This window comes from Haemaphysalis longicornis, unplaced genomic scaffold, assembly GCF_048455015.1.
Source record: "Haemaphysalis longicornis isolate Haplotype H1 unplaced genomic scaffold, Haemaphysalis longicornis Haplotype H1 scaffold_9, whole genome shotgun sequence".
Taxonomy (NCBI): Eukaryota; Metazoa; Arthropoda; class Arachnida; order Ixodida; family Ixodidae; genus Haemaphysalis; species Haemaphysalis longicornis.
The window spans coordinates 9,117,256-9,131,545 of record NW_027526460.1 but is presented as its reverse complement, the minus strand read 5'-3'; the positions used below and the strand labels follow the sequence as shown (position 1 = coordinate 9,131,545).

General features: G+C 45.4%; 1 protein-coding gene across 1 annotated transcript; it reads right to left on the bottom strand.

Moving 5' to 3' along the window:
* Positions 1-14,290, bottom strand: LOC144153046 (traB domain-containing protein). Its single transcript, XM_077684681.1, has 9 exons — positions 14,186-14,290; positions 11,004-11,354; positions 7,482-7,720; positions 3,816-3,956; positions 3,238-3,348; positions 2,656-2,795; positions 1,853-2,025; positions 1,141-1,246; positions 1-770 (listed from the first exon to the last, which is right to left on the bottom strand). Exons 1-9 carry the CDS (start codon positions 14,208-14,210, stop codon positions 620-622), a joined length of 1,437 nt encoding a protein of 478 aa, XP_077540807.1. The 5' UTR covers positions 14,211-14,290; the 3' UTR covers positions 1-619.

The following is a 14,290-nucleotide window of genomic DNA, read 5'->3' as shown; positions in this document are numbered from 1 at the left end:
TCATAAATACAACACAATTTTATTTCCATAAAGTGCCGCTTGCGCTTCAACAGACACAAGATGACAGAATGTACACTCAAACAGGTAAGAGTGCTAGAGGAAAGCTAAACTATGCGCCTGCATTAAAACACCCAGCAGCGCAACTTTTTGCTGCATCACAGAGCACAAAGAGGGACCATCGTTACTGATTCAGAATTAAAAAAAAAAAGGGAAAGTGCAATGAAAAACTCTTCTATTTCAACTTCACTTCACAGCAACAGAATAATGATCAAAACTGACGAAGGATTGAAAATTCAAATTCTAATGACATATCACAAACATTGGTTGAACAGCTTTATCGAGCACCAACGTTATTACCGAGAACAGCTTCGAAAAGCGTGCAAGGCGAGCAAATTTGACGATGCACGGCGGTACGATTGTGCGCCTCAGCAGTGACCGGGGTTCCCCTCGTGACCGGTAACAACGATTCGGCAGCAGGAACGGCTGCCTGCCCGGCACCATTTTCTTGCCCAGAGTCCCCGTTGTGCGCAATACCAGGCAGGTTCCAGGCTGATTGGCCCACACACACACCACTGTCCACAGGCGGCCGCAGCGCATCCCCCACACTAACGCCTGCCGATTAGTGCTGGATGAACGCGCACACCCAGTCGACGGGCTTCTGGGTCACCGAGTGGGGCAGTGCCTTCCAGCATCCCCAGGCAACCAGCGAGATTAGGGACGCCCTGATGCTCAATTTCAGCACCTTGGACGGTAGCGAAGGCTCGGGGATTCTGCGAGGAGAGTGCATCAACGGCAAGTCAGCAGACTGCACCAATGAAAAACAGTGTCGCTGGCTTGAGTGGCATGTACACAGTCATTCTGAGGAATTTAAAAAGACTCAGCTCACAGCATATCATTTGCTTCATATGATACTATGGTGCCCGCATTGTAAATAACCACCTATAATTTAATCACGCTATTTGTCAGCTTACAACCTGAAATACACCGACGCCTACTCATTGCGTTAACAAAATCCCTCCAGGAGGAGACCACTTGAACTGTACTGTGCAGGGACCTTATTGCTTCCCTGAAATGTAACTGGATGGAGTTAACAGCGGGACCCAGCGTCCGTCCCACCACAACCCATGCCTGGTGACTCACCTCATGATGGGCGGTATGTCGGCGTCGGACACCTTGTCCCAATTCTCCACTATGCCGGGAACGTGCCCGATGCCCACCACGCCAACCACGACAGTTGGCTGCTCCCCTGTGAGCCAAGAGAACCATCACAAACGCATTGTGCATTGCTTGTGCCCGTTTTGTGGACAAAGGCAGCGACAACATCAAGCACAAGACTGGTGTTTGTTACACAGAAAAAGAGGTGAAAAAAAGCATTAGATTTATGGCATCATTGTTAGGAAAGATTTCGAAGTCAGCTTAAACAAGCAAGAACCTTTGCAGACATTGAAACTGGTTCCGAAAAAGATCCTGTCTGAAAACGGTGGGTCGTCCAGTTCTAGACAGTTCCACCATACAAAGCAAGAACAAAGAAGTCCATGGCTATGTCACTTCTTTACACAGCATTATAACACAATGAAATGCCCCGCTTGGTTTGCTAGGCTGGATCGGTCACCTCACACTTTCCAGTTCATGCATGATGCCGTCAAGTCAGCGTACCGACTGCCTGGTTTTGCAAGCTCCTCAAAACTACAAGGCGGAGAGAGTGCCTGATTGGAAATTTACCCCTGAAATGCTCATTCCCCAGTGAATGCCACTTCCCTCTGAAAAAGTTGTACCTAGGTCTGAGCTGCCTAATCCTTCTTTGAATAAAGCAGGCCTGTGCCTCGTTTTCGGGGTGGACACCACTACTCACCGCAGGGGCTGTGCATGCAGGGCACGGGGCTGGCGGCCAGCCGTAGCGAGTACGCCAGGAAGATGTCGCGCTCCTTGACAAACACCTTGCTCAGGGCCGGGAACTCGCCCGTCATCTCGGCCAGCATCTCCTCGAGCAGGTCCTGCTTCTTGCAGCGCTCCACCTCTTCCTTGCTGTGGACAGCCATCAGCAGCAACAGCACCCGTTCAACACAAACGCCTCAATCTGGCATGTTCAGAATATGAAACGTACTACCACAAAGTTTGTGCAAACTGGTGTGAGTCTGTGCTGATGGCCCCAGTTCATGTCCTTCCCATAAGGCGTGTGCTTTGAGCTTCATACTAGATTGAGAAAGCAGTTATTCAGCCCACCTGTTTCACCAGTTGGTATTCACGGAAGGGTGTTTTTAAGGTAGTGTAAGCACAGCACTTTCATGGGTAATTTCCTGCTGCTTCATGTCCCAAATTTCTTCGATTTTGGGGGTTTAATGTGCCGAAGCTACAGCTGGGCTACGAGACACACCGTAGTGGAGGGCTCCGGATTAATGTTGACCACCTGGGGATGTTTAACATGCACCGAAATCTTGACACACGAGCGTTTTTGCTGTTCGCCTCCATCAGAAAAGCGGCCGCTGCAGCAGGGAATCTAGCCCGCGTCCTCGTGCTCAGCAGCGCAACGCCTCAGCCGCAGAGCCACTTTAGCGGGTGCTGCTCCCCCTCTGTTGTGTCAGAACCAGCGGTGCTGTGGGCTTCCCAGACCACTCGGAATGTGGGGCGAGTGCGAGAGGCATTGTGGTGCCGTGCCTGATGGGGTCCTTGGAGGTGATCATGTGCCAGGCCAGGCGCAGCTTCTGCCAGACGCTGAGCGCAGCCAGGGCCCTCTGCAGGGTGATCTGCAGCGGCCGGTCTCCCAGGTGGATCAGGCAGCCCTTGACCTTCTCTGCCTGGAAAGGGCGGAGGGACAAAAGCGCGTTGCGCAACTAGCTCTGACAGCAATCACCCTACAAGCAAGTGAATACACTATCTCTCCGAAGAAACCGACAGATGTCTTGAATGCGCGTGCTGGAGCCAAGATTGCAGTTGAATACTAAGCTCTCCAAGCACCAACTTGGCGAAGGCTCCACATACACAACAGCTTCTTATTCAAGCTCTCTCCCTTTTGCCATGATTGCCTCGATTCTGCCTGCATAACAGCTAATGTTCTGAAATGCAGTGGCTACTATATGATAGCAATTGTTCACAACTGATGGGTCCCAAAGTGCTGGTGCCGTAGACGCCTGCTATTTTACAGACACAAAGAAGTGGACGCTGGTCAACATAGTCCCCTACTGTTATGCAAAGCCGGGAAAAGCCGGGCAGCCCCAACGAAACGGCTGGGCCACCCACCTCTTGGACGGCCCTGCGAAACTCTCCTCCCGGCGCCATCCCCAGCTGCCGCGTCAGATGTGCAGACATGCTGAGCAGCAGGATGTACATGATGCCCTGGACAAGGCCATTCTGAAAAGAGGGGAGAGGGTTGAGACACAGGGCAGGGTTACTCTCTCTCTCTCTCTCTCAAACAGGCTCAAAAAAACCTGTCCATTTTTGCTGCTTGTGTTTCAAGAGACCTTAAATTAAAGAGGTTTTCCTGCAGAACACTAGTTGCGGCCAGGCATAACAAACAGCTAGGGGCAAGATTTTAAAATGTTTTCTTTTCCTCCGTTTCGAGGTCCTGCTGCATTGACAGTCTTTAAAGACTCCAGCAGCTTTTCCAAAAGCAAACCGCAGTACCTCGACAAAGGCTACTACAACATTAGCTCATCTGCACAGCTCGGCAGCTGCAAACAGGAATGCTACAGAGCAACACTGCAAACAGCCGACAGAGGGGAAAGAGCAGCCATTTCTGCAAACACTCATGGATTGCAGCATGAAATTAACAGAACGTGAGACATCTCACAAAGGAGTCATGAATGATGTGCGCTGACCTGTTTAATGGTTGTCATCATTTTTTCCATGTTCATGCTTTGGGACTCCTTGAGGATCACTTCTTCGTCAAAGGACAAAATGTTTAACCGACTTTTGCAAAGTTCTATCAAAACAACATCTGGCTGGGTTTCCTGGATTGTCTGAAATGGGGGAGAAAAAAGAAATGAAAGCACACAGGTTGCTAAAGACTCCTTGATAAACAAACGTGCCAAACATTCTGGGCATTCATGTTTACTATTCATCTGAGTTCTATCAAGTTGGGACTCCTATCAATTGTACAGGATAATCGTCATAAAACTTGGTTTTAGCTAGGTCAAACTGTACATAGTATGCTTTTTTTCTAGAAAATGGAATGTCACATAAAGGGGGTGAAAATTTCCCTTTTTTTTTTTTAATATTGAGAAACTGTTTATTGCCCCTCACAGAATTTGCCATTCCTTCCTCCTCATACCATCAGAAAGATGCCATGAGCATAACAGAAAAATTTGTCAGCCCTCTCTTACGCACTCAACAATTTTCCAAAATGCTTCTGACCATCATCACTGCCTCAGGTATCGCAAAACTTATTGAAAAACAAGAAATATCTTGTGTTCCGGGACCAGATAAAATCACAGCGAAAATACTTAAAGCTGCGCTAACGCTTTCAAACAAAATATTGGAGATAATATTTTTGCAGACAATAACAGACAGTACACTTCCACATGACTGGAAGCTAAGCAGCATATCCCCAATCATTAAAGCGTGTAATAGGATTAATTCTTCCAATTATCGCCCAATTTCTTCTATTCCTTGTAAGCTCCTTGAGCACAATCTATTCGAGTGCTGCGACCCAACTCGAAAAACACTCCTTCAAAAACCAGCATGGCTTTCCCCAGGTCACTCCTGTGAATCACTACTGTTCCGAGTTCACTGCGGACCTTCGTTTAAACCTTGACTCTTCGTTCCAAACCTATGTCACCTTCCACGATTTTTCGAGGGGGTCTGATCGCGTTCCTCATCAACGACTTCTGTTTAAACTCTCTCCTCTTAATCTCGACCCGCTCATACAGTCATGGATACATTGCTTTCTGACAAATGATCCCAATACACAGTCGTCGGAGATCACCACTCTTCAACTAGAAACATAATTTTTGGAATACTTTAAGGTTCTGTTCTTGGCACTCTCCTATTTTTAATTTTCATTAATGACCTTCCCTCAGGTGCTACATCTTCGATACATCTTTTTGCAGACTATTGTGTTGTTTACCACCGTATACATCTAGCTCTGATCAACTGGCCCTCCAAAATGATTTAAACTTAATCGAAAATTGGTGTTCTAGATGAACGACACAACTTAATTTTTAAATGTAAATTTATGCAAGTTGTTTGTATGCGTTTCAACATGAATTCAAAATTTAAAAGATTCAACAAACACTTTTAATAAATCATTCCTTCCTTTAACTATTGAGGGCTGCAATCGGCTTCCAAATCCATTAGTCAATGAACGCAATTCTGTAAAGTTTAACTCTTTCGATACTTTCGCAAAGTTTATGTAAAAATTGACCGATTTTTAGGTGTCTTTTTTGCTTAAGATGTCTTTTATACTTAATTAAGATATCTTTTCTGCTTAACATATTGCTTAGGCACTAATTAAAGCAACATAAAATGCAGATGATTTAACGCCCTTTCCAACAACAACAGTTTTTGAGATGTTTTCATACATCATAGTTGTGAAAATAGAATATTAAAATCAAAATTTTTGTCAAGTCCTCATAGAAAATGATGAAAAAGGAGTTGAGTAACAACCCACCGATGGTAGCGAAAATTTCTAATATGCATTTTGTAGGGAAACATTTCAAAAACATGTACTAAAAAAATGTTGACTTGCGTGGAACAGTTTGTACGATTAAAAAAAATGTTAGCACACGTGGCCCCCATGCCATGCGATGACGTCCAACCTCCATTTCAGAATTTGCAATTTTGGGTGGTTCCCTGAAAGAAATCTGGCGGTTTGACATTACCAGAGGCACCAATTTGTCCCCACGTGACGTAAAAACATCTTGCCAATGACTGACTTTGCATTTTTGGCCAGCACAGTACTCGGGACAAGCAGGCGATGCGGAAAAACATGCATGGAGTGGAAAACGGAACTCCGTGGTTTTTGCTTGTTGACGTTCACTGTCAATTATCTCTCAAAACATGAAGTTGCGCTTTATTATCATCTTATGACTTGCCATTGTAGCCCTGCTTGCAGGAATGTGGTGCAATGCGCTAGAATCATGTCCTGCAAACTTTTGCCGAGTAGCTGTTGCGCGATGAAAGAGTTCAGCACTTTGAACTTCTGCATTGCAGTGCCACCTAACATTTTTGAAATGAAACAGTACAAGAACTTACTGGAGACTCCGCCCAAATAGACAGCTCAACCAAGGAGCAACACTAAACCTCCAGAGACACCCTCGTATGGAAACGAAACTGGTCGGCGAACAGGTGGTGGAGTGCAAGGCTGGTTCGAAGCAATCTCCTTGTTGGAACTGATATCTGGTGACTGGGTGCCATCTTTTGACTTGCATCGGAAGTTCTTATCACAGAAATTGGGTTAGGGTGGAATGAAATCATGAGTGGCATGCTTTCTCCAAGGAGCACTAGTGGACGCTGATGGCGCCATGGCAGATAGGCTTGAAGTTGGGTAAATGCACAGCAGCGCCAAATATCAATTTTGCGTTGCATAAAGGAAACCGAAACTGCTGTAAACTGTTTGCGAATGGTCCTGTGGTAAGTAGAACTACAACAAAACTTATAACAATGTTCGCAAAGGCAATAAAACTGCATAAAATCATAAAATAACTTTGCAAAGAGGCAGTGCAAACCGGACAATTGAAAATCGTCTTGTGACTCACCATTCCTGCCCTGATAACAAAAATCAAATGTTGATACAGAATAATTACGAGTGGCATGCCACCTTCTTTTGTAACAGTGACGCACGATGACCCTACCCTTTTTCCACACCCAGGTGGTGCAAGCATCAAAAATCACATTTTTGTTGCAAAAACGAAAACAAAACTGATTATGCAAGGCATTTTCTGAGCTAACCCTAAATAGCTTTACTTGTTCCAGAAACGGCTGGAATGCTATGAAAAAGGGCTCCATAGGTATTGTTCAAATTGAACGATTTTGCATAGGCACAGTAACAAAACCGTTAAGGCATTACTCGGAACACATTTCCAAACCATACCGTCGTAATGTTAGTTGTTGTGCAACCAGTCGAGTTTTTTTTTTGTTCTGTAATATCACTTTGAAATCCTTCATCTATTAGTAATTGTGTAACCAGTTTTATTATTGTTGTTGCACTGTAATCCCACTTTTTTTATTTTATTTTGTTTTGTGTTCTTGGTCAGCAAATGCCTTTTTACATGCTTTGTTCGAACCTGCCCCCCCACCCCTCGTGTAATACCTCGTCAGGGTCACTTACGAATAAATAGATGATGATGATGATGATGATGATGATGAAGTAACCATCGAGAAACTATGTTGGCATGCTGCTTTTTTTAATAGTCCGCAGAATGTCACTTGCTGAATACCACACAATTCACTGAAAGAAGGAAATTCGTGAGCCCACCTGGCCTGTACCTGGTTCCGCCATTGCAAGAGCCTGAACGCCCTCCCGATCCCCTCCCACCCAAGCTCACCTTGGCCACATCTTCCTGGCTCTCGAGGCTGAAGTGTGCGGTCCCCACTAGGTACACAACGGAGCCCTCCTGAGTCTTGAGCACAGTCACGGTTTCAGGAAGCTGGGGGTTCGCTTTGCGCACTCGCTTCACGGCCATGGCTGGTGGGTGCCTGGCGTCGCCAACGACATTGCCGTCGATCTTGCTCAACTCTAGGCCGTCACCCAAGTCTTCGGACTCTGTGTCCGACTGAATGTCTTCTGCACAAAGGACATACCAGAACAAAGACCTCAGGCTCCTTAGGCAAGCGAAACATGAGCACAAAGTCAGCACTCCAACATTCAGTGAAACCCTGACCCTGAGCACCACAAAGAGGGAAAACACGAAAATTAGGCAGCTAAAGTGACAATGTAAATGTAACAGTGCTATGCATAATATATATATATATATATATATATAGAAATAAGAGTTGGCAGTCAAGAAGACCTCGGAAGGCAAAGGGGAGGATGTGGTAGGTCATTGAAAGAGATAAAGAATTTTGGAAAGAAAGAAAGTGGAGAAAAAATGCCTGCCAGGTGGGATCCGAACCCACGACCTCCAGAATACCAGTCTGGTGCGATAACCACTATGCTACCGGCGGGGGGATTTTCCCCTCCACTTTCTGGGGTATTTATGTTTAGGTATTTTTGTTTCCTGTGCTTGGGGGTGGTAGCCAGCGCCACTCGGACTACTCGGGGTGAAGGGGACCTTCTTTTTAACCCCCAGGCCATGACTCCAGTGTCTACGACGACCAGCGTTGAACCCTCTTAAGCTCCCTATGGCACCAAGACTGCCATAACAGAGGCCCTCGCTATGCATGTAGCGAATCAGAATAGGAAATGAGGGGCTCGTTGTAATAAGACAGAAATAAGGGTTGGCAGTCATTATATATATATATATATATATATATATATATATATGACATATGGCACTTATAGACTATGAGAAAGCGTTTCACTCAGTACAAACCGCAGCCATGTTAAAAGAATTAAAGGACCAGGGAATAGAAGAGACCTACATAAGACTTCTAGACGACATATATAAAAGATGTACAGGCCGGATAACACTTCCCAAGCAAAGTGATAACTTCCCGATCCAAAAGAGAGCGAGACAGGGAGACCGCATCTCGCCAAAACTGTTCACAGCATGTCTGGAGGGGACATTCAGAAGGCTCGACTTGAAAAATAGAAGATTAAGGATACATTGATACTTGAGTCATTTGAGGTTTTCAGACGACATAGTATTGCTGAGTGAGACTGCAGAACACCTGCAAACAATGCTTGAGCAGCTGCAATCAGAAAGCATGGCCGTGGGGCTAAAAATAAATATGAATAAATCTAAATTAATGAGGAATAAGCATGTCGTAAGCACGCTCTTCAGCTTAGGAGACGGAGTGCTAGAACAAGTTAAAGGATATAATTACCCCGGACAGATGAGCCCAACCACGAAAGAGAAATCCGGTGCAGAATAGGTACGGGCTGGAGAGCACTCAGCAAGCACTCCAAAATAAGGAAAAGTAAGCTAGCTCTACCACTTAAAAAAAAAAAAAAAAAAAAAAAAAAAAAAAAAAAAAAAAAAAAAAAAAACTGCGCGCACACGCACACATAAATATGGACGTGAGAGAGACAACAGCCCTGGCACCTGGCATTTTGTGGTACTGGTGTTATTTAGGATTCTTTCAGAAGTAATGCATGAACGGTACCTACTGAACGTAATTCGGTGCTCAAATGCTACAAATGCCATACAGAGAAAACACAAGTTTGGTTCCTTCGAAAGATAAGCTACATAATTAGGAAAAAAGGCCATGCGACCCACTAGCTCATTTCCTGCAACAGAACCTATGATGTCATATGCAACAGTTCTGCGATTAGTGAAGGCAGGCAAAAGCAAATGCAAGTTAGGCAGGGCTTACAAGCTTGCTGAACGAGCTATTTGCGCTTAAATTAAGGGCACATTCTTTTTATAGCCGCAAGAAAGGTGGGGTAAACAGTGGAGGTTATGAAAGTACACGTAAACATAGAAGTCCCGATGCGTATTGCCGTTGGTACTGCGCGCACTATGCTTGTTTTGGCTGAACAGCACTTCGGCGCTTTGGGGTTGTCTCAGACGACACTGGCCGATTCGGCGTAAGCGACGGTTACGTGATCATACTTGTCAAGCGAACACAGTGTTTCACGAAACAATTATTTTTTACCTTAACAAAAGCAAGCCAGGTACAAATATGGTCAAAAACAAAGCAAAAGCAAAAAACAGCCCCTTGCGGTGTGGTGGTGCCACCTAGGTTAACTAATGGTAAACAAGACTCCAGAATCGGCTGCAGAGCGGCTCTTGTGATGTCACTGCAGACGTCGCAAAAACACACGATTTGGTGGGAGAATCAAAATTTTAACTTAAATTGATTAATTTCACAGTGAATAAATAATCACTTGCTTCCGGACAAGCACTGGGGGCACTTTAAAACTCGAAACCTTTCCAATAAAACAAACTTGTATTTTGTCTGCATGGCCCCTTTAAGGCGTCGCACAAGCTAGGAAGATGCCAGTGCTTCACAGACAGTAAAACATGGTAGGCACTCTCACATGCTTCCATAAAAACATTCAGCTTTCAAGGTCTAACACAATATTAAGTTTTCATTAACAGCCCGCCGCCCCCTTTTTTTCCTTTTCTTTTTTTCCACCTAATACTGGTACTTCAGCCTAAAAGAGCTCAACATTCCAGCATACCAGCAAAAAACAAAAGAATTTTTTTTATTTATTACAAGTCTCACTTTACAGCATTTTAAAATTATTCATAAAACTGCTGCTTCTGTTAGCACTAGACTGCAACAGCAGATTTTGCTCCCCAAAGTATCCTTCCACTACCCCCTTCCCATCCTTTGTTCTACACACATCCTCCCCATTCAATGCACCACTAAGCAAGCACTGCACATGCATACATGACATAAGCAAAAGCTATTAAGTGATCAACGAGAGAGAGAGAGGGGAGGAAAAATGAAGGAAGCTCACACTAACGCGCAAGACTTGAAGGCAACGAAGCCGTAAGCAACCTTCATGATCATCACGACAGTTTAAGTCCCCAATTGCAGCGAATTTGCTTCTGCTTCGTTGCCGCAACGACCTTTACGCCATCCTTGTTGCTACAATGGCGAAGAAGAAGTGAATCGAAGCAGAACAAACGAACAGAATGCACACACTTAAACTAGGCACCCGCAGATGCAGCGTGCACCCATCACACGTTCTATCCTATCACGTAGCAGGTGGCGCGATTCCTTTCCACACAGTCACAGCCTAGTGAGTAAACTGTTTGACTCTCGAGTACAAACTCACGGTCATAGCTGAAAGGGTGAGACAACTGACTAGTTGATCTACCAGACACGGGTTCGAATCCCACCAATGCCGGTGATTTTTTTTTTTAATACTTTTAATACTGAGTTTTGTGCAACCCCGGAATCAACGAATTGCTAAACAGTTTCACTGTTAAAAAAGAGTGCCAAGGAAACTGTACCGGTCTCCCGAGAGGCAAAGCTGTCATCCTCGGAGTCGGCGTCTGCCGTCTCTTCCCCCATTTCACCTTCGTCAGCCGTGGAAAAGTGTTCGGGCGACGAGACCGCCTTGGAGTGGTCTCCCTCGCCATTGGCTGTCAGAAGCGACAGGCTCTTCTCAGAGTCGGTGGGTTCGTTGCGCTTGACGGGGCTGCCGTTTACGGGGCCTGTTACACCGCCTTCGGCACTCGGCCGTCCATCGCCATCCTTGGTAGGCGGGTCTCCCACTGCTGTCTTTGGAGGCTTGGTGGTGGTGGGTCCGTTCGCCTTGGCATCGCCGGTCGCCTTATCATGGGATGTCGACAGGTCAGGAGCTTGAAAGAGGAAGTGTTGAGCTACAGTGAGTCCTTAGAGCATAACGATGCCATGCATTAAGCTACAAAGATGCCAATATTTGTTTCACCATAGAAAAGGCCAAGTCCTCCGTAATGCCATGGGACTAGCCGGACAGAAATAAAATGCTGCAGTTCATTAAGCTTTCACATTTTTTTTAACTAGCTTATTGCATTTCACTTCACTTGTGCAACAGTCGAGGATATCCATGCAAAATGGCTATGGTTTTCACTGGTTTCTGCGTCCCACAACATGGGGCAAGCAAGGTACACTTTACTGTGCTCTTGAAAGCAGGTGCATATAAAGACCTGATTAAATGGCAAGCAAAGGCAGGCAGGGTACAGCAGTCTGGGATGAAAACTTTGGGTAGCACAATGAAATGCCACACAATATTCATTGGGCTTTTAAGTGCCATCTCCCTCCGGATAACTGATATGATACTGGTGGAGAGTTACAAACAATGCACAAGGTGCAGAACAAGAAAGAATAATCGGGGAAGTAGGTCTTCCTTGAACGAACTGCCTGATATATGGTGCCGCGCCTGGAATAAACAAAGTCAGCATTTTTATTAAGCACCTCGGACAGCCTGTGTTTATATCTCTGAGTAAGATATGTGGTTAGATGGGCTCTCAATTTAAGAAATCCTACACACTCGCTCCAACCACAAGCACCGGCCCTTGCTACAAGAACGCCCCTGCATGCAACCAACACAATGTGTAAACTTGTAGCGCAATCTAAGCAATCCTGCACCTGGGAGCAGGAGCTGTGTTTCTTTTAAGTGGTAAATTTTTCTGGTCCCCGGGCACCCAGCATGTAGCAAGCCACGTACCAAAAAGCAATGTGCTGTTATGATCACAATAGAATGGAGCCTGTTAGTAGTTAGTAGGGAAAGTTTGGAGGGGTACCACGATTACAAGCAACACAATTATCACATGTTGCACTGCAGTGCTTTTCTGATAAGTTCACTATGGTATAATGGGAACAACCGATATGAAATAATCCTAGGCTAACAAGCTTCAGCTGACGTATTGCACAGTCTCACGGCTCAAGGACATGATCACAAGCCTGTACAGCCGCCAAATTTTTTAATAATAGCGCAGGAACGTTGACTGGCGGGTGGGTCACTGCCTTATCCCAATAGAAAGACACCTGTTAAAGACATTCTGTCCAAGTTTACATCTAGATGCACTGTGAGACTCACGCACAAGCTGAACATGAATGCATTTAGACAAAAACCGCAATTTTTTCCAGGCTTGAAACGGGAGAAACAAATAATGTGCGTGTATTCAGCTAAACAAACAGCATTAAAAGTCTTAGTACAAACGATGTGCGCGCCTTTCTCCAAGATGTGAAACCTTATCGATTCACCGTCTGCTGGATTACCCTGAAAGCATCATAAATTTGCACCTACAACAAGGCTTTCAAAAAATTTAAAAAATACGCTGTTGGCTTCTGATACTTTTTAGAAGGGAGTGGATATATTGCTGGCAGTCAGCACTTTAGCCAATAAGGATATTTTGCCGGCATTGTCTTCTAATTGGTTATTCAGGTGTATTTCATTGTGCCTGTTATGTCTGCCTCTGCAGGGTGCGGCGTCAGCCACGGGTAGCGTGGAGCAGTGGTTGCGCCTCTGGTGTCTAATCGCAAAGCTGTTGGTTCCATTCAACTTTCTCCCATGTTTTTTCGTTTTCATTTTTATGAACTTTGTCCCTTGTGGTTTCCTGCACTTTATTCCCGGTGGTTATTTGTTAAGAAACTCGGTACTGGGTAGCACAGATACCAGCTCGGTTCTTTTGCGGCATTCCATCTTTATTGTTTATTCGAGACCTGCCTTTGTGTGTTGTGTTCATGTGCTGTGTTGGGTTAGGTTAGGTTGGCCCTGCCTTTATAAGCTGCGTTAGGTTAGATGTTTGCTTAAAATACATGTGCAGATCAAGCATGCACGAATGCATCTGCGCGGGAGATGGTAAAATACCGACTGCGGGCAGAAAGATGCCAGCAGGATGGCAACATGGTCGCGACCAGCCAATCGTGACGCAGGGCCGGCAAGATTTCGCGCAGCCTGCAATTCACCTGTCCCGGATATTGTGCCGGCTGTATTTGCAGTTATTAATTAATGTGTTCAGAAAATAACAAAACACGAAACACTACTTGGTACAATATCCGGGAAAGGTAAAATTACGGCTGCCGGCACAATATTCACACCATACTTAAAAACTGTCACCCAGTAAATCATTCCGTTTTGCACTGCAATGAAAAAGTTGGCCGGGGCCGGTTGCGACTAAAGGGCCGTCGCAAAGCGCCCCGGTGCAATTTCTCAGAATATAATTGTCCCACAATATATACACTAACTGTAATCAGTCAACTGCTGCAGGCGCGACTTTCGCTTGCGACGACAGGTGTGCATAATTTCAGGAACATATGGCGAACGCTACAGCGCACTAGCGTTCAAACCTCGCGCAAGAACGCCAAGACAACCAAGGCATACAGAGCTTACCACATACTCTCTAATATACAGCAGGTCGGAAACTCGTGGCACCTAGGCGGTAGAACATGGCGACAAGCATGCAGATCGCGCTGTACTTTAGGAGATTGCAATGACGTGGAGTACAAAATAAATGAGATTAAACGGACACGCCACGGCCGTACATAGGTGAAGTTGCATCATGTTTTTGCCCATTAGACGACTTTGCCCATTGTTTTGCAGAATCACGTAACCTTCAAGTGTCCACGATGACCTCTGTGCGGGTTTATGGTCAAATCAAACGTGAATTATCCATAATACTTAACGAAAAGTGGCCGGTTCTCTCACCTCCAGGTGCCGTCGAGTCACCCATGTTTGTTTCGTGTTCAGCATGCGAAGTCAGCCGCTAAGCCACAAGCCACCGAGCACCAATTACACCAATTAGTGTAAAAA

Coding starts and splice junctions, on each gene's coding strand:
- LOC144153046 (XM_077684681.1), bottom strand. CDS start 14,210: ATGGGTGACTCGACGGCACCTGGAG. Junction 11,355..14,185: donor TGACTCGACGGCACCTGGAG/GTGAGAGAACCG, acceptor TCCTCTTTCAAG/CTCCTGACCTGTCGACATCC. Junction 2,796..3,237: donor TTCGCAGGGCCGTCCAAGAG/GTGGGTGGCCCA, acceptor CGCCCTTTCCAG/GCAGAGAAGGTCAAGGGCTG.